The 25,153-nt window shown below is 32.3% G+C and overlaps 1 protein-coding gene across 1 annotated transcript in view; it reads left to right on the top strand.

Moving 5' to 3' along the window:
• Positions 1–24,091, top strand: part of Smp_134140 (putative camp-specific 3,5-cyclic phosphodiesterase) — a gene marked incomplete at its 3' end in the record, with an annotated part of 102,172 nt that extends 78,081 nt beyond the window's left edge. Inside the window, exons 8-14 of the mRNA XM_018800034.1 lie at positions 4,351–4,452; positions 8,114–8,278; positions 10,449–10,548; positions 16,665–16,819; positions 18,304–18,426; positions 20,386–20,568; positions 23,870–24,091. Of these exons, the coding sequence (XP_018653888.1) occupies positions 4,351–4,452; positions 8,114–8,278; positions 10,449–10,548; positions 16,665–16,819; positions 18,304–18,426; positions 20,386–20,568; positions 23,870–24,091 (1,050 nt within the window). The remainder of the gene's footprint in view (positions 1–4,350; positions 4,453–8,113; positions 8,279–10,448; positions 10,549–16,664; positions 16,820–18,303; positions 18,427–20,385; positions 20,569–23,869) is intronic.
• Between the last annotated feature and the right edge of the window lie 1,062 nt (positions 24,092–25,153).

Here is a 25,153-nt window from a genome sequence, read left to right as displayed (position 1 = left end):
TTTCGTTGTATAAGTACTTACCTGCCATCCATTTAGATCACTAGCTTTCGGTAACTGGTTTTTCATTGTAAACTGAATACATTTAGATGATAGATAGAAACTAAGAACTATTTCACAGGTATTTTGTTTGAGACTAGGACCCTGTAAAAGCAGACATTCTGCATTCCACACCATTTACAACACTGAATATTCATGCGTTGGAAGGTTTCAATATTATTTCATTAAATTGGTATCAGATGGAAAATACTTTTTAAAATCAACTAATTTACAACGTGAACATCATCACTAGTCCTCTATGATTCACTATCTCATTTTTAATTCGTTTGCTTCCATATGAAACTTTTGATCTAATTAGCTTAGGACACACTAATCTTATCTCCATTTCTTGTTGATACATCAGGCCTATCTTCGTTTCTATGATTTGAAATATCCCTGGATGTCTTCAAACATCAGTCTTTTCGTCTGCTTCAATCTCAAACTTTTTACCGAAGATATAGAGGCAAACGATCTCCTCAAATTCAATTTATCAGCAATAATCCAAACAGTAAACTCACATGCGGATAACACAAAACATTGTACATTTTTGATGTTCTTATTAGTATAGTAGATCTTAGTCTTTCATTATGCTCTCAGTCTCCACAACCGGCAATCTATATAATTATCCTTGAATATTTCAAGAATCTGTTACTCATTTTCCTTAATCAAGTAACAAATCAAGTAACAAGCAAATAAAAAGGAGAAATCTATACTCATTCTATTTGACTTATTTACATATAATCAAAATAATTTGAACGAAAATTCATGTAACATAATGGAGGAAATTATGCAGATTTTGTAATTAGGTTATTTATCTATGTGTTACTCTGAAGAAGTGTTTTACGGATTGTATAGATTATTCACAAATAAACAAAGCCATAAAGAATTAAAAGTCAAGTATGTAGAATAGTCTTCATGATTCATGTAGGGAATACAAATTAAATCAACTGAATGTTATCAGTTAGAAACAAACCAAGTCTAAACAAAAGAAAATAATGATAGATTGCTATGAGATTAACATAATTGGAGTGTTTATTCTGATAATTATCTTTCTGGGTAGATTTATGTATGAGCTCATATTAATTTCAGTAAGATGTAAATTTTTATGGCGAGTTCTTAGTTTCAATGTTTGTACGCTAAATTTCTTGTTAGAACAAAAACAACATAATATAGTTCTTTTATAATTGACATTAACAGAGTTAGACATTGAAAACCAGGTGGCATTGGATAGCTGTTATGTCAGAGTATGGGATTATTCACTAGTCCACATCAAGATACCACTGTGGATCAACCGAGGACCTTCATATTTTATGACGATTACTTAACACTTGAACCACTTAGTCAGGATCCGATGGTTTCTGTGTTTAACTTCATCAACTGGGAATATTGCGAAATTATCTTCCTTTATCATTGATGGGGTAACTTCCTCACATCTGACATACCTAAACACCACTGGTCGGTACTTCTCACTAAAACCCAGAGAATTAGCTCTTGAAATTAGTAGTTAATGAACCCTTGAGTATTATTGTAGATATTGTTGGATGATCGTGGTCTGCACTCACAAATCACTATAGCATTCATAATCATGTACTTCCTAATGACTACGATAAGTAATTCTGTGAATTTTAGTCAGGAGACATAGCCAATAAAGTTCCAATATTGGTAGATGATTGCTAAATACCAAGAATTAAATGCTGCTAGACATGTAAACTAATAGATGCCCATTCTGTCAAGATTAAGAAGTTGCCGTAGGACCCAAAGATTTTGGGTTCGATTCCGAGTGCGATGGTATATACTTATGGCTGAGGAGTCCCTGACTAAGATAAACAGCTACTAAATGGCTTCTGAGCATTAATTTTTATCTAACTAAGATTGGTTTGTGATGTAAACTATCAGATTGAAAAATCTCCACAAACACTATAAAACAGTCTAGTTTAGCATATTTGAAGTTTAATTTATCTTCGTACAAAATGTGCCATCTACGTATGTTTTGTATTACAAGCCGAATAAAATGTAAGCTTATTTTTTACTGATGAAAACTTTCGTCCAAATTAGAGTGAATAGTTTTACAGTATTTGAGCGCCCAGTTGATGTAAGACATTAAATAGGAATAGTATATTTGTAAAATCTGAGCGAATGAATTTGAAGTAAATCCAATTCGCCTGGCAATCTAGTCCTAGCTTATTTTTTACCAACTTCATATCAATTATGTTGGCCGCATTAATCCATTATTTAAATATTTCGTCTGTCGAAGTCCACTGATATTTGCATGTTTGCTTCATTTTTACATCAAGCGTTAAGTTTACATATTTAAGTGTCTAAAAATATATAACTTACAGGAATATCCTTTTTCACGGTGTCGAAATGAATTCTCTTGAAAATTTAAATTAAATGTTGAATCGGTAAGGCCGGTTAACTTTCTGACAATCTACCTTTTGTTAACACTTTCTTGGTGTTGGTCGGAAATGAAATAGATTGATAGTGGTTCTCTCACAAGTTTTGATCGTGATGATATTGGATAAGTAGACTTCAAATTAGAGACTGGTAACTAAAAATTGTCAAACCTTTGTTAATCATATCTAATCCTAAGCCAAATGTTAACTGTCAAATTATATATTTCGTATGATGTAACTGACATTTAACTGACCTAGTTTAAGGAATTTAACATCATTGTAAAATGACTTGTCTAGTCAAGAGAGAACAAAGTAACAAGTATAAAACATTCCATTTTGAAAAGTATAAATCCAAAAACAAAAAAGCAACTAAACATCATGTGACGGCGTAAATTTTTGCATCCAGCAGAAAAAAAAACTAAGGAATAATAGTAATTGTTTAAAATGGTAATTTTTGAATGTTTTTTTATAATAGTTGGTGAAAATAAAGAAACAGTTCAATGTCTAATTCTGTTATCAAATTATCTTAAATCAATGAAACGGTTTTTCACATTAAAATCATTCGCACTGGAAAAAGTTAATCATGGATAATAAAAAAAAGAAACGATTTTTCGGTTTTTTGATAAATCTAGTTCATTTTAGATATTTGTTAATAAATCGACTAAACTTCAGTCCATGTGAGATTCTAGAAATTTAGGTAGTTGAAATGTAGTAAGTAATGTTAACTGTGTAACTTGGTGATGCACAATTAAAAATTTCACTAAGAACTGATCATAGTTGAAAAAGTATTGAAAATCAGGTGGCATCGGCTAGTTATTTAGTTCGAGTTTAGGATACTGGAACAATGTGCGACTCAATAGATCATAAATTGTTGAACATTCATAATGTATATTGTTTGATTCTGCCTTACTAAATTTGGTTGCGAGGTGTGTTTATGTGAATAACAATTAAGGATGTTCAATACTGGAAAAATTCAATTTAGGAAGAAGTATCCGTCTACTGTTCTCTTTTACTAATTGGTTATTTAGCTGTAAATAATCAAAACCACTTTGGTCAAAATATATTGCCGTTTCCCAGCAGCTAAGACTAGTACACGCCGCGCAACCTATGGATTTCAGTGAGCTTGCAAAGGTGACGCGACGGTTGATGACACGAACAGTAGCTCCGGTCGCGTGCGGAAGTCAGGAGATAAATAGCATCGAGAAGAAGATTGAAGAACTGCAGCACGAGATTGCGGCATTGCGAGTGAGTCGTAAAGAGAATGATAGGTGTTACGCATGTGGAGGGACAGGACACTGGAAGATGAACTGTCCAACACGACGAAAACGGAGATATTTTAGACGTTACGTGTTTCCTTCTTACTCTAGGGATATGGGGGTTGTTGCATTGGTAGATAGAGGGGCAGTCTATACAAGAGTGAATATAAATGAACTAGATTTAGTGTGCCTAATTGATACAGGGGCAGCAGTTTTGGAGATTTAATTCACAGTTGAATCTATGAACTCGATAATTTTAATGTATACAACTTGAGATTTTAGTGACATTTTAGTAATTAATATTTGCCTCTTGTTTACGATGAGACTGTAATTTGTGAACGACCTTTGAGTGACACCAAAGTGTCCTTGGGAAAATTCACCTACCTACTAGGGTCTTAAGAGGACTATACATTAGTATGAAAGAATCAATTAAAATTTGATGTTAGAATTTAGGGTTAGGAATTGGAGTGAAGGTTTTCATTACGGACTGACATTAGCTATTATACCAAAATACTATTTAGCCTTATGGATGAAATTATTTTTCTCCAAAATCCAAGACTCGATACAATAAATTTAATTGGTTCACCCATGAATTACTGTTTCTCAATTTTTATTCCATCATACTTTAATCAAAATGTTCACATTATTGCCTCTTTTGATTATAGAGATTCTCACTGTGTTTGGACGAATGGGGTGTAGATATCTTTGAAATTGATCGACTTTCTAATGGACATGCTCTTACAACAGTTGCCTATAGAATATTTCAGGTATTGTTTAAAAAACGTATTTTCTTCATATTTCAAACAATTTAGCTTTGTAAACAGAATATACCCATTGAAATATAAAAAAGGGAATAGTGGTTCTATGAAGATTTAACCTTTCGGCGAATACATTTTCAAAGCTATACAATCGCAAGTATATGCTTATATTCCAAAATGATAATAATGACAAGTGGTAATGAAATTCCGCTAGACATGGTGACAGTGAGATGGAATAAATAAAGGCATAAAAACTTTTTTTTTACCAAGGAAACTAATAATAATTTCTTTGCCGAGTGCTTGAATATTCATCATAGAGATAAATAAGGAAATTCTTGTTGAGAAGGGAAGGCTCAGCGTGATAAGATGATGTTGAAATCAAGATGAATTATAATCAGGGAGATTATAGAAACAGAAACAGATCAGTTTGGGGAGCACATGTCTGTGAAAGTAAAAAAAAGTATGAAGAAGAATGAGAAGATTACGAGAGATTCATACCATGGTAGAAAAGGTTGTACCAGTTCCTTTTGGACACATAATTCTGGTTTTTCCAAATATATAGCTAGTGTTTCTGCAAAGATAAGTAGATGAAATATAACTGCCTTTGGAAGCTTTCTACCCACTTTATGGATGACTTTAAACGCAGAATCCGTTTTGATTAAATGATCTGTTTTCAGAAGGTATTCGATTATTGAGCTTCTTATTGTTCCGTTTCCACCTTCTTTCAGTCAGGCTGGGTAACTTTTCTTGAATTCTTTTAGATAAAATACCTATCAAACGACCAATATACCAAGCTCCACATGAGCAGGCAAATTAGTCAAAAATGTTCAGTTTTGAATAGATATGCAAACTTATTGATCATCAAACATTGAAAGACTTTGGATAATAGTTCATAAATATCAGTTTAAGCTTTACTCACCAAATCAACCAATGGAGAAGAAAGTTATTCAGATAAAAATAAAATTAAATTAATGGGGGGGGGAAATAACATAAATTCTTAATAATATAGCTTATAGGTTTATCAGAAACTATTAGCTTGACGTAAGCATTACTTGATGGATAATTTCATCATTTGAACAGGATAATAAATGAATCTCTTAAAATTCCTATTGATGTCAACATAAAACTGAAATATTTCTGAGCTATTAAATGGTAGTGTGTCATGTTTTTTATGTCATATCATTTACCGATATTTATACTGCTCATAAGAACATGGGAATTCAATAGTTACATATATTTTAAAGGCTAACAAATGTGTTTATCGAAGAATCATGTGTATATGGATCTTACGTCGACAAATATCGAGTCATTGGTACGTAACATTTACCAATGATACCAACATTAACTTAACTATCATTATTATCAATGTCAGCTATGTCAATGAAATGGGTTCAATTTTGAACAGCTTTTCGTTAGTTTTTTGCCTGTAATTATATAGAATCATTTGGTTAATCATACGAAATGTATAACCTAACACATTTCCACATCTATCAAAGCTGTTGTACTACACAAACACGACTAGCTGGAATTATCAGGATGAATTGTAATTAGTAGAACCAGAAACAGTGTTGGAGATAGTAAAAAAAATTAGGTGTGGAAAATATTATTCAAGAAGTATACATAAATTCACAAAATAAAAAAGGTAGTAGATAAATTTGGAACTTAGGTTCTAAAGGATGACCAACAGTAGATACATTTATGCTAATTTGAGCGATTCTCAGCCATATCGTATGGAACCACTGATCATAGTTATCACAAGTACAGTAACGCGTTAGCCTGGGTCTACCAATACAGCCTGAGTCAACAGACAACGACCTCATGAACTCGTTTCATGTTCTGGTTTGGATACCCCTAAAGTTCTCACAACCTACCCCAACACTAATCAACACCACCTCAGTCAGTCAAGATTTGCAGTCCTGTCCTTTTTGCCTATCACCCAGAGTTCAGCCTAAATATTGCTCATTATGAGGTCCTCATATAAGAAATCACTGTTTGGAGGCGATCTATGATCTCACACAAAGAAACTGTGAATTTACTCTGTTTTTGAAAGACCATAAGTTACTGATTATAAACTTTCATCTGTCACTTTAAACTTAATTTAGACTTACTGAAGTTTATGCATTAAAGCTCCTTTTTAGACAGATAAATTGACCACGAAAAGGGAGCGATTTACATATTAAACAATTCAAATTGTGAAATGTTTCCATTGTTATTGATCAAGGAAATTCATTTATTGTTGCACGTTCTGATGTTAGTACTTACTTAAGAGTATTGAATTAAAAAAAATGTTTTCAGTTCGTTGATTCATTTAAATTCATATATAAAGAGATTGTACCAACGTGAACAATGGATTGTATCAATTTTGTTTCGAGGACGTCAATTGGGAAGAATAAATGAATGACAATACATATGAGATAATACTAGTTCTAAAAAATTTTGATTATACTACTGTGAGGAGAAGTTAGTTAAAGCATTTAAATGGAAGATAAGTTGAGGTATTAAGTTGTCGAGTTTTGTGGTTGAAAGTAAAATATCTGTATATGTGTGTATGTGTATCAACTATCCTAACTAACATTTGTTTTGTTATCAATATAATGAAGATTGATATTGTATTTGTTTCATACAACATAACAATCAAAGCAGAACTGTCATATCATACATAGTCAATCATTAAAAGAATGGAGTAAGAGGAAGTATATTATGAAAACATTGGTCGGCATCCTTGTTTATTCGTTTCAGTATCGATTTTTGATTTCCTTTTGTTTGATTCATTCAATCACCTATGAAATTGTTCCCATATCATGCTTTCGACTGTTTTTATCAGTTAGTTCATTATCATAGAAATGTTGATGGATAAATCATTGTTGACTGAGGAAATCACGCTAATTAATGATGACATTTTGTCAACCTCTTCACAAAATGTTTAACATTGGCTTATATTGAGTTTTTTTTCTGAATTAATGTTAATGATAAAATGAAAAATTACTAATCAGGTTTTTCAAATCAACATTTTCAAAATTACTTTATTGTTATGAACTGATTGATAATTTAAGATTTTAGAATCCTACAACAAATTGTTTGGCTTACAAATATGCCATGAACTGACATTAGACAATTAGAGGTAGTTAACAGGACCCCTCTTGCCCAAATTTAGTGCTAATGGTATTTGTTTATTGAGGAATTCAAATCGCTATACCTCTTGAGTTTCAACAAGCATGAAACCTAGTTACAGCGTTCCAGATCGACTTCATCCAACTACTTTCAATCAAAATATAGTTCATGCGTCGTTGATCTACATAGACTGATTGTCAAACTGCAACTTAATCGATAGAATTCACCAACACTAGACATATGTCATTTCGTCAACGACATATATCTGCACTCTTTACTCATCAGATATTTTCAGGAAGATATGGACCAGTATTATGTAGTTTTACAATCAAAGGCATTATTCATGGGCTGCTTAACACTCAGTGAACTCTTGTAGGATTGATATATCCATTCTAACTGCTCAATGAGTAGTAGGCAACGTCAGGTGTGTCAATAACTCTGCACCGAGCGAACTCTATCGATCACGTTGTAACAGTAGTTTTTTTAATGAACCAAATTTACATACATCTTGAATTCTATCTTATTATTATGAAAATTCTATTTATATTTTACTTTACAGAAACGTGATCTACTCAAAACATTTTGTATTGATCCTCATGTTTTTGTACGTTATCTGTTAAGAGTTGAATCAACTTATCATGCTGATGTTCCTTATCATAACTCAATGCATGCAGCCGATGTTCTTCAAACAGCACATTTTTTGCTACAAGCAGAAGCATTGGACGTAAGTCCTATAAATCGGTTTAGCATATAAATATCCGTTTAGAAATTGAAACCAATGTTTATAATTAGATTAAAAGTTAAGACATGTGTATTTCGAGTGAAAACAAAGTAACTTTTGGGATCCAAAGGTACTTTTCACTGAAAGTTAACCTAATTAAAAGCCTATGAAATCGTAAAGTACATCAAGCTAGCAAATGAGTCAAAAACCTACCTAATTAGAATAAATGATCTTGAATTGTCTTTGTGGTTAAAACTTTGATCATGATTTGAAATGATGATATTTAAAATTTGAATTGACGGCTACTAATAGTTTGAGTGTGCGTTAGTTACTTGTGGTTTTGAAGAAAATTATTAGGTAATCTAAGATATCATGAGCTCAAAAGAATATGAGGAACATCTGAGGTTTCATCTTGAGTTCGCTTGCAAAGAAAAGATTTATTTTTAAAATCACATTCATAGATTAGTCCTTGAGAGTTAAACTTAAAGTTCAATTCTCTGTTGAATAATTAAAAGCCACATAAAGTATCTGGATCATTAGCAAGAGATTTTTTATCCTGATTTAATGGTCAAAACTGAAATTAGACCAGGCTTTGTCAAAATATTTGCACACTGAGGGGGGTCCCATCGGTGTAACCATTTAGTATCAAATCCTAGGATATATATAGACTACGACTTGCATTGGAGTTCAGGAATATAACTTTGTCAAAATGGGAATTTATCATTCAATTAGTGGCCGTCTGGACTCTGTCACTCAAAGTTATTTAAAGCAAAAGGTGCGAAGTTTGTTTCATGGTGTAAACACCATGATTGGGATGTGGGTACATCCGAGTGACTAGTCTCATATAGGATGAAAGGCGTATCCTGCTTTCACCATTAGCCACAATCGGTATATATTTTGCACTAAGTATATATCTATATGTTTGAGTCATAGTCAATAAATAGATTGTATTAGACTTATTTTTACTAGGCAAGTTAACCCACTGTGTGAAACACTGAAGTTTGCTTTAAAGTATCAATTCCTTTTCGGTCTTCCCACTAATCATGATAAGAAATTGACAATGAAACTTACAAAATTAATTCATTTGACAAAGAAATGAAAAGAAAAATTTCGAAAATCAGAAATTTTCTATTTCGCTTGAATTTCTGTTCTAAAATAAAATTCTCATAGACGTTTTTGCCAACAATAAATAATACCAAGTTTCATCAACTAAAAGAAACTTATGAATGAGTTAAATCATATTTACTGTAATATTTTAGACCAAGCACTGACTTATTTCAATGGTACAAAAATAAAGTTAATTACTTTCAGTCAGATTGCTATAAAAGACATCCCTTAATTCTGATCAGTAGTATTGTTATTTACATTGGTCTTTCGACATGCTCGTAGGTCCAGACTCTGTGGATGAACATCATAACAGAAAGGCTAGGTCTTTTTCATCACTAGGGCTTCAGAATTTCATTCAATCAGATGTCCGATATTTTTCTTCACTGGTATTAAGATAGATCTTGATAACGTAAAGTTTATTGTTGATCATTTAAGCCACATTCATGAACAGGACAGGACGGAATCGATTTTTCTAATAACTCAAAAGTATATTTGATCCACTGCGGGAGTGTATTATTATGTCTGAATGAAACACCAATCAAAGTGGATTTTAAATTTTGCGGTAAAGTTATCACTTTCAAGTCGTTTTCATTACGAATAAGTAGACGTGTTTCTTTTATAAATTAGTTTTTGAAAACCATTTGAATACTATACAGAATTTGTGTTCTTTGTTCACAACACTTCAGATTTAGCATCGTAGGATTCAACGGTGGTAATTGTTATTTTCAGTCCCGCCAAACTGATAATACGGTTGACGACAGAAGTTTGTGTTCAGAAACACAAACAATCATCAGTAATTAGTTAATAAACTGGAATGCGCTAAGGATTATTAAGGTAAATAGGACTAACCATAAAAGATATACTCAGTGTATCAACATCTGACAAAACGTTCAGTGAGATTGAGTTTCTAAGGTTCTTAATAGACTCAATGACTGCTTTTATTTATTGATTTCTCTCTAAGAAAACCATCTTGTGTAACACAAAATCATTCTATTTTAGAGCTTACTGTCTAAATAATCATCATGTTCAATAACTATTTACATCGTTTCTTCATTCATTTATTTAGGATGTTTTCAGCGATTTGGAAATTTTAGCTGTTTTGTTTGCCGCAGCTATACATGACGTAGATCATCCTGGAGTAACTAATCAATTTCTAATCAATACTGGTAAGTGGTAGAAAGTTAGAAGTTAATGAATATTTGTATCAAAATTTGAGGACTTATTCCATTTCACAACTACACTTTTAGAGTTCACTAAACTACTGAAAAACATTAATGACCTAAAAGAGGTACTTTCGAGAAGTGTAAGTACAACAGATCATGATGTTTTAAACTACAAATAGATGTGTACTAACATACGCAGACTAGTTCACAAAAAATAAGTTTTGTTCAATAAGTGATTTACCTTGATGTTATTGTTTACATCGTTATGATGAAATCTTCCATTGAGTCGAGGAAGAATGTCTCTTCTCACTCTTTTTTCTCAGCAACAGAACAAGTAGACGGTCATTTGTAGGTGAAGGATAATGAAGTAATTTGGTTTATATATTTTATAGTCTATTCAAGTCCATAATTGAAATTGAAAATCATCAACTCCCGGAAGTACAACGTATAATTGAAGTTGAAATATTTTTTTACTAGCAAATAAATTATCATTATAACTATCGTTACTTTGTTTAGATAAATGAACAACACCAAGAAATAATGGACTTTACAACAAATCACAAAATAACCATTCAGCATAATTAAATATTCTATAAGATCAAATGAATAAAGGAACATGGTCTAACTTTGAATCACAACACCTAGGTGGCTACTTTCTTGCTAAAAAAAGAGAACACTTCATGTTGGTAATAATACCTATCATAATTAGAAACTTAAATCATTCCCGAAAGAATTATGTGCATTGGTTAAAAATATAAAGCCTATAAGACTATTATTATTGTTACTATTATCACTAGTATGCTTCTATAAGGACTTGACTTCTTACTTAGATTAACTTAGACTTGTTTACAAAGGTTTAGAGATACCAACATCAAATAAGATTTTTATAAGATTTGAAGCACACCCTGAATGTATAAACAATACCTGACTACTTTAATTCTCACCATCATGAATTGTTTGCTCGACATAATTAGCCATTTGCTACTAACTGTAAACATTTTGCTTGATAACAACTATAAATTAATTTCCTTTTTGTTGCTATTCCTGTTCGCACACATCTGATGTTCCAATTAAAAATTACAATGCCATGTAGTGATTTATTTGAGTTTATAATTGATTGATCACTGAATAATGATTAATGTTATGTCTGTCAGGTATTTTAGTATAAATCGAATCTTATCTGTTCAGTTGAGCTATGCTCACTAGTTTCAGTGACTCGACATCATATTCATTATATTTTGTCCTAAGATGATTGGAGTGTGTGTGCATGGGAAACTAGGGATATAGGTTTTGTGTTGGTCGGGACTCTTCAACAAGGCATGTCTTAGACTCTTAAGAGAACTGATGCTCCTAATCAGATTTGAACACAGAGATATTCTGACAAGAATTCAGTTGAGTCTTGCTTGTGAGCTCCAAGATCAGAGACGCCTCTCTTCTGCCTCCTACTAACGAACATTTCAGTATAGTTAAGTAGTAGATGGGTGAAATTTATCGATGAATTTCCTTTTGAGCAGTGCAAGGAGAAAGGTGTGAAAAATTATTTATCAATGCGTCGGCTGGTGAGAATACTAAATTTAGATCACAGTCACTTTAATGTTATTTGGATGATGGTAGAAGTACAGTCTAGACTGGCTGCAGTCCGAAATGGGATCTATTCTATGCGTTAAAAGTTATTCACTTGAATAGAGATTTGAAGTTACTGAGTCGATATTTCAACAAAGCTATGTGTGTATACTCTTGGGTCAGGGTGCCTGATTTTTAATTTAAACCAACTATAACTAATCCATGAAGGATAAGAATTTCATTTTACCCGGAAGTGTTTGTATACAGTTGGAGAAGCTTGCTGATTATCTTAAGCAATCGAAAAGACTGTAACATTTTAACAAATGAATTAATGAGTCAATTTAAGCTAGACATTCACTGAAGACCTGGGAGCACTAGATGACTGTTTTGTCTTGGAATAAGACTCCTCAGAAGTGCGCATCCACGACCAAACATGCGAACGCTTAATATCTAGACCACTGTGCTGGCATTTAACGTTGGTAAGGTTTGCGCAAGATCTTGGGTTTATTGAAGTCAGACGTTAAAAGTGTTTTATGCTTGCTCAATGGTTTAGAGATCAAGCGTTCGCGTACAAAACAGAAGATTCTGGGTTGGAGTCCCACGTGCTAGATCTTAGATGCGCACTACTGAGGAGTTACGTTATGGGACGAAAATGCCATCCAGTGCTTCCAGGTTTTCAATAGTGGTTTAGCTTAGATTCGCTTGTGAATTCAATTGCTAAAATTTACGGTACTTAAATCTATACTATCACCAGTATGTGATTCCCGTGACTAACATTCTTGTTGGATACCGGCTCAGTGTTTTAGTGGTCGCGCGCTCGCGCGCGAAACTGATAGGTCCTGGGTTTGAATCTCGCGAGGCGAGATCGTGGATGCGCACTGCTGCGGAGTCCTACAATAGGACGAGACAGCCGTCCAGTGTTTCCAGGTTTTCCATGGTGGTATAGCTTCAATTGACTCATGATCTCAACTATTAAAATTACTATAATATCCACAAAACCCCCTTCTGATTCTTGTATCAGTATATTTTCGAATAATGTAGTACAACAAGAACGATGGGAATTGCTTTTGTTCCTTCCTAAATATTATTCTAGTGTTTATGATCACTCAAAAAAGTCAACTAAAACTTTCTTTAAAATGAAATATGATTTTCCTGAAAATGATATCGGTGAATATTTCAAACGTTATAAATGATTAAAAAACTAAAGTCTTTTTGGTGGTGTAAAACTCTTTTTTTTCGATTCATGATGGATAGTACGTTTGGTTTTCAGCATCCACTTTTCGTTTGAACTCTACTCTTTACAACAAAACTGATAATTTTGGATTTTGAAGTGCATAAATCTGTGATGTAATCAGCACATTTCATTTATTTAGGACAAAATTTAGTAAAAAACTTAAGACTGAAATTTCATTTTTACTTTGGTATATGTTGAACTGTTTAGTTTCACTGACGTATGTAAAAGTTTTATTTAGTATTATTTATGCACTGTAATGTCTAAATGCTGTCTCTATATATTATCAGAATTTTTGAATTAGATACTCTTTCATTGACCAGGAAAGTAGTGTTCTGATTATTTGACTATGTGGTATGGTTGTATAAGACATAAATGTACATTGGAGTATGTAAGTTAGGCGAGACTGTAATTTATGAACGAACCAATAGGATAACAGGTCTTGGATTTTGGAGCGAAGTTCATTCGTCCATTGACTTAATAGTGCTTTGGAATTTTAGCTGATATCGGTTCGTGATGGCAACCCTAGATCTAGTTCGTAACCCTAACCATCAAATGTACATTTTAATTCCGATTCCTCACACTGGTTTATAATCCCCAATTAGTCCTAGTTTGTAAGTGGACATTCTCAAGGTCACTGTAGCATCGCTCAAAGGTCGTCCATGAATATAGTTTCACCGTGAGTTATTTAGTCAATCTGTTGGATTTATTTATTTGACAAAATTTTAGCTAATACTCAAAATCATTTGTTATATTAGACAGAAATAAGTAAAAAGACACAAACAAGTGAATAAAAGGGAGAAGAAATACGATTTCATTGATTTTTACGAATTGATTTTCTCTTTTTCCTTTATTCTTTTCAAATAGTTTGTTTTACTTTCGTTACCATGGTTTCCTTGGCGTTAACATAAATCAACTTAATATATATTTTAAATAAAATACACAATTATTCATATGTACATTAGTAAATGATGTCACGAAAGGTTTGGTGAAGTCTGGAACATTTTATAGGGTTCATTAAGTGGCGAGATGTGATTCTGTTAATTCGTTATTAGGAAATTATTTGATCTCATTAGTTTGTCTATATAAGTATGTTTGAATATAATGTCGTTCAGTATTATACTTCGATAAATGAACAGGCGCTTAACTAACACGTATAGTTTATATATATATATATATATCTTACATGTTGGTAAATGGTTATTTACCTTAAATATACTATTGAATTAAAATGAATGTAATTCCCAAAAGTCATAATCCAATGGTTGACCTGACTTAATTTGTTAATATTTTGGGTGGTAATTTAAAATGTTCAATGAAACCAATTCTTACCATATAAATTGGATTTTATTCCGTCGGTGGAATTCAAATTATTCAAACATTATAAATAAAACATTTCAGTGACAAAATCTAGGAGCACTGGCTAGGTGTTTTGTTATAATATATTGTCATGATGTCATTCAATATTTTAAATCGCTCAAAGGTAATATGAAGATTACTGGATATCAAACCACAGTTCCAGGGTTTGATACCAAGTAATGTTTACTGCTGAGTGGCTACAATCTCAGTGTTTCCTGATTTTTAGTGTTTCCATAATTAGCATTAATAAATAACGAAATACCATATCAACTTCTAATTATTTACACAGTATTTAACCACAGATTCTCTATTAATATAAATGAGTTGTGACTAACGGTGGGATTCATGTTGAAACTCGTCTTCTGGATGTACCTGGGACCTGGTGGCGAAGACCACATTGGGACTGGAGCAGATTTCTTTTATTTTCACACACGCAACGTGATAACCATTTTAAAGATTAACAATAGTTACTTCATTATACTATGAAAACATTCATAATCACTAAGATATTTTTAGACAAATCCCAACACGTAGAAAATTGTATTTCTGACGTTTCGTGACCTAATGTCAGCCACTGCTCTAGAGTGAATAAATAACCGAAATTGTTAACGTTTTAGCTAATACTCAAGTCCAACCTTGGCATTGATACCTACAAATTCATAATGGTTGATCTCTGATTATTAATAGGTATATATTTGATAATAGATAATTGGCAGGAGTCATTTGCCTCCGGTTTCATGCTAATTAGCTCTCTTCAGTAAGGTGTATCTAGGATCATGAAGAAACAGGCAGTGTCTTAGAGATTCTAGCTCTTTATTATCCAGTATCACAGACAAAATCTCTAATACATGGTTATTCGGATCAAGAAAGACACATCTCCTTCATAGCTGAGATGTTCACACCGACTGATTACATAGTGGTAGTTGATATCCTAGTTGCCTAGTATTTATCCCTACTTGAATGCTATGAGTCCAGCTTTAGGATAATCACTGGTCTAGGTAACCTGACACTGAGGTGGACACTTGTTACCACATAGTGATCAGACACAGCAAATATCTTTGTCCTATAGAGTGTCAGACACATTTCAGATAACAGATCAATAACCACTCAGACTACAGCACTGTGTAGTTGACACCTGTAGATAGAATTATTTCTATCATCAATACAAGTGTCCTTTGCTGACTAAAATCATTTATCGACATCTGGGTGCAAGTCTTCTTGGTAATTTTCCATGATCAACTAATTAAGAGTATTCTTCAGTGTATGTGCTATGCTTTTTGTTTCCAGGTTAAACTTCTTTTATTATTCTGTAGTTGCGTATTTCTGATTATCGCTTTACAAGCTTCGGTATTAACATGTAGGTTAATAATCTTATTCTCATTTGAATTTTCATCAGCCTTTACTCTGATAGATGTCTTATAAATTGAGTAAAATCAATCTATCCAAAAGACCGTACAAAGAAGGTCAATGATTACATGAGAAAATTAAGGTCCTCCGTTCGATTCTCGGATATGGGATCATGAGTGCACATTGCTGTGGATTTTAAACATTGGTTCAACCAGTCATTATTTTTACCACAACTGCTGGTATGCCTGTCATTTTACTATCAATTTGTAATCTTTACTTATTACGTTAAGTTATGTATTCTATTTAATTGTTGTCACCGTAGCATAGACTGCTTAGATAAGCTTAATATTTTTCGAATATGCACGTAAGTATATTACTGTATTGTAAAGTAAAGCCTAATGAGGATCTAATTAGATACTATATTGTTCGTTTATATGCATTGTACTATTTTACACAATAGGGATGTTTATAAAATTGGAGTATTATTACACTACAACATAGTTCACTAACATATAATGATAAGATTTATTATAATATTCAAAATAAAAAACGATTGTCATATGCACATATTCCTTAATCTTCATTTTCTTAATATTTTTACCTAAAATCTATTATAAAGGTCATGAATTAGCCTTACAATATAATGATGCATCCGTTCTGGAAAACCATCATCTTTATATGGCATTTAAAATTTTAACTGAAAAAGACTGTGATATATTTGCTAATTTAGGTGGAAAAAAACGTCAAACATTACGTAGAATGGTTATAGAATTGGTACGTTTGATTTTTAATGATATTTATATATTCTGTGATATATGTATATACAAACGTCACTAAATACGAAAACTGCATAGTGAAACTATATCATTAGATATGCAATTCCTTCGAAATGTGACATATCTATGAATGTGTCTCTAGATGTTCTATTACTAATGACGTTTAGTGAACGAAATAAATCTCTTGCTACATGTAAAAGGTAATTAATCGTTTTGTTTAAGCTTAAAGGTACACATGCGAATAGATGGGTGGTAAGCTGTAATATTGAACTAAGAACAATTGGAAGAAAACCCAAAACAAACTGATTGATTATATTAATAATTCATACATAACGATGTGAAAACATTTGTTGCGTAGATCATCTTATGAAAACAAAATGTTGCTTTGGTTTTTAAGGGTTTAAATTAAGTAAAATGACAAAAATGATTTGACAACATGAGTTCCATGAGTTCGTCCTAGTTATCAATGAACAAGTAATCATTATCATTTATATTATGAACTTATGCCCGTTAAAAATCAAAGGAAAAACCTCGATTATACGGCTATTCATGATTACGAATTCTTCAATAGAGGATTGACTAATACATCACAAAACAACCAATGATTTAAATTATTATCGCTTATGCCTCCCTACTTCATTTTATGAAGTACGTAGCCCAGTTGCAATACGATGTCATCTGATAACATTTTTTCTTTATGGTGACTGGTTTTTTAATAATCATTTACTAATTACTGTCTATGTGGTATTTATGCTGTTATTTTACGTGGCTGTAAACTGTAGGGCAATAGGATTAGATACGCAGACTAATGGTAATCAGTGATACCAGAAGATAGTTAAATGAAATTTGGAAATGTAAACTTGAGGATTTCAAACTAGTATTCACCAATTTTCCCTATTTACATAACTCAAAGTTGATTGGGATTAAAACCGGAAAATGACACTTAGTTTTAAAAGTTGCAAAATTATGTACTGAGATTTATTTTACCTGATCTTAGCTAATACACACAAAAATAAATGTACAATTAGATTCATTATTGATAACTTTTAACATAGATTAGAACTTGAACGTGGCTGAACTAAGGTTTATAAAAGGTTTAAGAGATTGCTCGACTTTGAAATCTTATGTCAGATATTGACCATGGTGTTCAACCATGTCCGGCGTCAGATGAATATCACTAATGACAGTAACATACATTCTCACAATATAGCGTAAGAACTGACGTTTGAAATGTAACCGACACATCGATGAAAATGTCGAGCTAAAGTCTGGATTTGATACCCAAATGCAATCGTTGAGCCCTACTACGAAGACGTACAATACTAGGATGAAACAAACACCCAAGACTTCCTAGTTTTAACTGGATGTTTAATTAAATTGTGTTAATAATGTAAAACTGCAGGAATAAAGGTTTCCGTTGGACTTCGTTCATTGTTATCAATTTGTTTAAATATTTTTTGTATAATTATTTTACGTATACAGGTGTTAGCAACAGATATGTCTAAGCATATGAGTTTATTAGCTGATTTAAGAACAATGGTTGAAACTAAAAAAGTTTCTGGATCCGGTATGTTGAATTTGGACAATTATGCTGATCGTATACAGGTATGCGATTGTTGAAATTGAATAATTAGATTGTGTGATGATTGAAAAGTTACTGAGAAACAGTATATTATGAAATACAATTTATCATTACTCGTTTGATGTGAATATGAAATGAAAAATAAAACTTGAAGGTAGTAATAACAACTGGCGAAAAAGGCTAAGACCCAGATTAAATCAGAGATAAATATTCTAATAGTTGAATTTATGAGTCGATCTAAGCTGGACCACTATTAAAAAATTGGAAGTACTGCACTCTCATTTCATCCCAATATGGAACTATTCAGCAGTAGGCATCCACGATCCCTCACGTGGGACTCGAAACCAGGATCTTTGGTTTCGCTCATGAATGCTTAAACTCCAGACCACTGAGCTGGTATCCAGCGGTGGTTATGTCTAACTTCAATCGATCCATGATTTTTTGCAACCATTCATCAATTATCTGAGGTGAATACCTGTCATCACCTGACACGTATTGAACTCTATTGACCACGACTCCTCACAAAAACTTCAAGAAATTCAGCTTGAAACCAGTCACTTGTGGATACATGATTATTATTATTAGAATGTGAGTTTGTGAAGATTGTAGGTTTCAAATCCCGCACGATTTATCTTGGATCTGCGCTGCTGAGGAGACTATTACCAAGACTAAACGGCTGTTCAGTGCTCCCAGGTTTTCAATGGTGTTCTAATTTAGATTGATTCATGAATTTAACTATTAAAATTACTATAATCTCCATAAACCCTCATTCAGTTATATATTTATCGAAGTAAAATTTGTTTTCACTATTAATCTATTTAATTTCCTCCTGGTTACCAACACTTTACTGCTAATTGATTTATCTTGGAAAATCGACAAGTATTTGTGTCAGAAACTTTTTACATAATTTTGAAATTCTTAATACATTAGGGAGCGAGAAATTTTGAAAATGGAATATTTTCCAATTGTTTATAACATCTCAGCATGTTCATTTTTTAAAATTAATATTTGTATATCACCATATTACTTTATTAAATGAAAAGCCTTATTATTCTGGCTAGTGATCTTGTCTTTGAACATGAACAATTCGGGAGGCTTAAGTCAATAATTCGGTTAGATGAGCAACCATCATTCGACCATGTTGTATTGCTGAGTTTAACAATTCATCAATACCATACCCATTAATTTATCAAATCATTAATACTCCTCCATAACAAAGTTACAATCAATATTTTAACTAAAGAACTATTTACAAAGGTAGTAACAAATTTATTGAGATTAAAATCCAACAGTCATTATCATTTTTATAGATAATCGCTACATTAGATAACTTGTGAACATAATAATTCATCAATTGTAGTTGCTTACTGTTTCTACGAATATAAACCAAAATATTCTATACAGTTATTTTCGTTGTGGAACATTCAGAATAGGTTTTGTTCTGTAAAACAGTCGGAAATTATCTGGTTGTTGAATAATGTTCAGAAGTACCACCTGATACTCTTTGTTCAGTCATCCGAATATACAATGCTGTTATGTGATCCGAAAATACCTAAGTTTACTACTAGCTAGTGGGCGAAAAATAGGGTTATTTCAAATTCATATGGAATAGCTATCTGCCTGTCAATGTGACAAATTGCAATGATTAATTTCCATAATCACAACCTGATGCAAAACAATAGTTTCGGATCACTTATCATCATCAGCAGTCTCTCATAACAGTTAACCCTTTTACCGCTTCAGCTGAAAAATCTTTACATATCTCAAATGTTGATAACTATGATAGGTAATTTATTACACTTCTATTCAATGATGAATTTACATATAGTTCAGTAGTATAATGTTAATTTTTATTAAAATTCTGTTTCATTTTAAAACCAGTATCCCCAATCTATTATGTCGCATTCAACAGAAAATATATCTTCCATGTAATTCTACCAACTTTATATTTGGAATTGTTTCTTTTTTTAAATAATGGATAGATATTACAAAATATGATTCATTGTGCTGATCTTAGTAATCCAGCTAAGCCATTACGATTATATCGTAAATGGACTGGACGTTTAATTGAAGAATTTTTCAGACAGGGGGATAAAGAAAGAGAGTTGTCATTGGAAATTAGCCCAATGTGTGATCGTGAATCGGTAGAAGTTGAAAAGTCCCAGGTTGGTTGTTAATTCTTGTATGTACAAAATTTTCATGTCTTTAACCGATTAAAAAAACGTCAATAAATTTATTTTATAGGAACGATGACATTAACCGGTTGATAGTTAACTTACAACGTAGCTTTCGTCCTCTATGGTTACGAATTCAGATCCTAACTGGGTAATATCAATAGCTGTCACTCCTGTAGTACGTCTCGTAGACCGATATATTTATTCGTACTTCACAAATGAGTTCTAATCAATTTTTGCGTAGAAATATTTTCCTTTTGATGAAAACCATATGAATGCTTGGTACTCATAAGTAATAACATAAGTTTTGAATATTCATTAATTTTTATGACTATTACTGAAAACTACTTGGATTGGTTTTTATTCACATCAACTTGTTATAAAGAATATTATGCGGTTTTAATATGTACTACTTTAAGAATATTTTATGCCTCTCTCCTTGTCCAACAATATGACTGATTATTTCTAAGGTATGCTTAGTAAATTATCATTATGACCCATAAAAATTTCCCACAACACTGATAGAATAAGTGTAAATATTTAGGGCTATAGATAATGACAATTATGTTTCTCATTTATGAGTTACGTGCTCATGTACTTCTATTTAAACCGCATTGTTTATACAAAGATTAGTAAAAGAACTACTTGACTGCCCAAACAGACTACGGGAGAGCAAAGTTTGAAACAGGACATACTTATTGAAAAATGATTAATTTGATTACCAATTCATTTCCTTGCCGATTAGAATAACATAATCAAATGTGATGTCATTACGTAGAGTGACAATCATGGAGGTATTTTTCCTGGTTCCAACTATCAACCGAGCAGACTACCAACTTCTTTTCAGAAGAGAAAAGTGTTAATTTATGGGCTAATAATTGTTTCTATACTGTTATCGTTAATAATTAGCTTTCTATCAGGGAAAATGAGCGAGAACTAGTGTCAAAAACAACTGATACGCCTGATCACAGTTGACAGAAGACTGGCTAAGTGGAGAATATCAGAGCCGCCCAGAACTATTTTGACCAGAAAAACTGTATTATTTTCAAACTCCCAAACTCAATAAAATAATATTTCCAAACGCTACAAGTCAGGTGCCAGATGCCTAAATTCCATAAAGTCTAATTCTAACAAAGAAAGTTTGTAATACTTTTCATCATCTTACTTCACAATCTACAATACAAAGATCCAGATCAACCACCAAGTAGTTATGACTACTAAACATTGTCAGTATAGTGTTGGATAAAGATTAAAAATTTCACAATCTTTTTGTCTTCAAATGGAGTTGATTAACAGTCCATGTCCATGATTTGGTTAGAAATCGAAAAGCTAACCGTTACCTGCTGATCGACAAATCCGGTGGTCCATTATTTTGATTTCGTACAGTTTTTGATATAGAGCAGTGAACATTCAATGTCATTCCTGCCAACCCTCTCATACCTGATGTAGTTTAATCTTATTTTCACGACATCTTGAACATAAGGAACTCATTTCTAAATTAGTTACTAGAGAACACGCGATTAAAGATTGCTTGGAAGTTTATGAAACTTTTATCTAATTTCCGTGTGATTTTCGTCACGGACTAACGACTGTTGAAGTATTATTTATCGACAATAAAAATTTATGATTACTTAGATAACCAGTGAGCTATAGTCAATTAATCGGAACGATTATCTAATAATCATGTTTAACTGAATGAACAGAAAAATGTCATAAAACAAAACAGAAGTTTTAAGAACTCCTCAGTCAGAAAGAATATCTCAGAAACAATAAGAAGTTTCAGTTAGTATAAAGTAATAATTTTGAATGATTTACCCCTGAAACCTAACAATATCGAACAATTTCTGTTAATGTCTGTATTTTATTGAAGTAATCATTGTCAAACCTACAAAATAACACAGTATTTCTAGGACTGAATATAATTAAACAAAATGATGTTGTGGTGTGCGCTCCTTATGAGAACAAGCATAAGTAGTATGCAGCAAGAATCAGGAGTGAAATGCTTACCAGCAGAAAATTTTATATAAAGAGAAGAGGAAGGAAAACAGTTAAAAAACGGAATAACAACAGGATTAGGAGAATGGTGAAGTATGCAAAGGACAATTGAAAGATGCGCAGATGATGTATTTATTGTTCGATTTTCATGTTTCACAAAGACATTGTGTAACTTTGCATTAAAATAGAAATGGGTTTGCACCACCAAGTCTTCATTCTCTACAAAATGGATCACAAGACCACAGTTACTGTATTTTTTAAGGCTGAAACAATTTAAATGGAATACTTAGAATAGCTACTGCATTTGTGATTACTGAAAATCATTGAATTTCATCGTAAAAACCAATTAATGATATGCATATTTTCAATGAACTTGACTCAGTACAACCGTTTAAACATTTTCAACACTACTTGGTTTCGCGCTCGAGCGCTTAACCTCGATACCACTGGGCCGGCATCCAACGGTGGTAATGTCTAACTTCAACCTATACACGAAATTGAGTAGCCATCCACCATTGTCTTGTCGCGAAGCCGGATCGTGGATGCGCACTGCTGAGGAGTCCCACAATAGGACGAAACGGCCATCCAGTGCTTCCAGGTTTTCTATGGTGGTCTAGCTTCAAATGATCCATGAATTCAACTACAAAATCACTAAAATCTTCACAAAAACGCCTTCTCATAATGATCGTATGCTTACTAGTGACCGGCTTTAGGAGGTATTTCCTGGAGTTCTAGTGAAAAGCCGTGACCAGTGAAAATCAACCGTGTTAAGTGTGAGGCATTTCCCCCCTAAAAACAATGGAGAATTGTCGCTCAATATCGTGGATTAGTTGAAGTTAGAAATTAACACCGTCAGATCCCTGCTCACAGGTCTAGGGGTCAAGTATTCACGCATGAGACCAGAAGTTCTGGTTTTAAGTCTCGCGTCTGCGTTCGTTGATCGGCACTACTGAAGAGTCACATACCAGAACCAAATGACCGTACAACTTCTCCAGGTTTCCAATGGTGATCCAACATTGATCGATTGATGATGTCAATCAAAATTCAACAATCTCCACAACCCTATGTTGATAATATAATATTTGTCGCATCTCAATCACCGAACAGTCAATGGATAGATATTTGATTTACCATTTATAAGTGATCTGAAGTTCATTCTGAACTGTACACCTAACTATTATAAAACTGTTTGTTCAAGTCTCAGTGAAAATCTTTACAAAGCGCTATTTTATATATTAACAAAATTTCCTCCTCTAAAACATTTTTCCATATATTTTTCCTATTTTCCTGTTTTTAGGTTAGCTTCATTGATTTTGTGTGTCACCCATTATGGGAAACATGGTGTGATCTAGTACACCCCTGTGCTCAATTAATTCTAGATACATTGGAAGATAATCGTGACTGGTATGAATGTCATATAAAAGAATCCAAAATGAAAGTTACTCAGTTAGCTCGACCAAAATTAGCTACTGCCGCAGAAGATGATGAAGAAATTTCTACAACTTCAGGAAACACATAAATTTTATTCGACAATAATTATTGATAAAAAGATGGACGGAGGGGAGCAGATGAAATGAAATATAAGATGGCAAATAATACACACCAAAAATGTGAATACTCAGATAATATTACCTTTTTCACAATCTACATCACACTAATATCCACCCAACCAAAATGATATAAGTATAATCGTCAAATATATTTATTGATAATAAATATTTTTTACATTAGAAGATTAATAAACGATAATCAATCAAAATCTATTGACTCTCTAATGTAGGAACCATTTATATGATTATAATCGTTATTGATTCGGTTATTTTGAAGAAAAGAAAAAAAAAGGAAGTGTTTTAATGATTATTTAATTATGTCGTATAATATATTTTCATCTCTATGACTTTTTCTGATATTATCTAACTGTTTATTCATGTATTCACTCATTCACTTATCTATTTCACCTTCATTTATGGACATATATTATAAATATTAAACAAGATGCTTAAATGATTCAAAAACGTTTAGTACATTTATAAATTCATTTACTTTTGTGAATTAAGAAACAAACAAAAAAAATTAAAAAAAACAACTGAAAGATACTTTACATGTGCATAAATTCTACCCATTGAAAAGAAACCAGCATCTGTTTTATTTTCTAATTTCAGCGAATGATTTCTTTCATTTTTTGTACTTCTTAAACTAAGAAATTTGTGTTTCTGGATATTTATAAAGGAGACAGAAATAATAAAAAGGTGCACTGAAATTTAGAAAGCATTTCATTTTAAAAACAGATATTATTTAATATGGTGGACATGTTCTTATCTGCCTAATCTGTTTCCCCCATCATTCCCTTCCATACGATCATTTCATTTATCAGTATGGTTATTTTATTCATTCATGTTTGTTTGTTAAAGATTTTTTGTTGCTTTTTTACGCTTTATTTTTCGTAACAAAACACACACACACACTGAACATTGAAATGATATTTTTTTCAAATTCAAGCTTCTTAATAAAATAAAGTTTGAAATGAAAATTAATTAAATCCATAATGGGAAATATCGAATAACTAAACCTGAAAAAGACC

Source organism: Schistosoma mansoni, chromosome W (genome assembly GCF_000237925.1).
Source record: "Schistosoma mansoni strain Puerto Rico chromosome W, complete genome".
Taxonomy (NCBI): Eukaryota; Metazoa; Platyhelminthes; class Trematoda; order Strigeidida; family Schistosomatidae; genus Schistosoma; species Schistosoma mansoni.
Note: the sequence above shows the minus strand (reverse complement) of the source record. Positions and strands in the feature narration are given on the sequence as shown.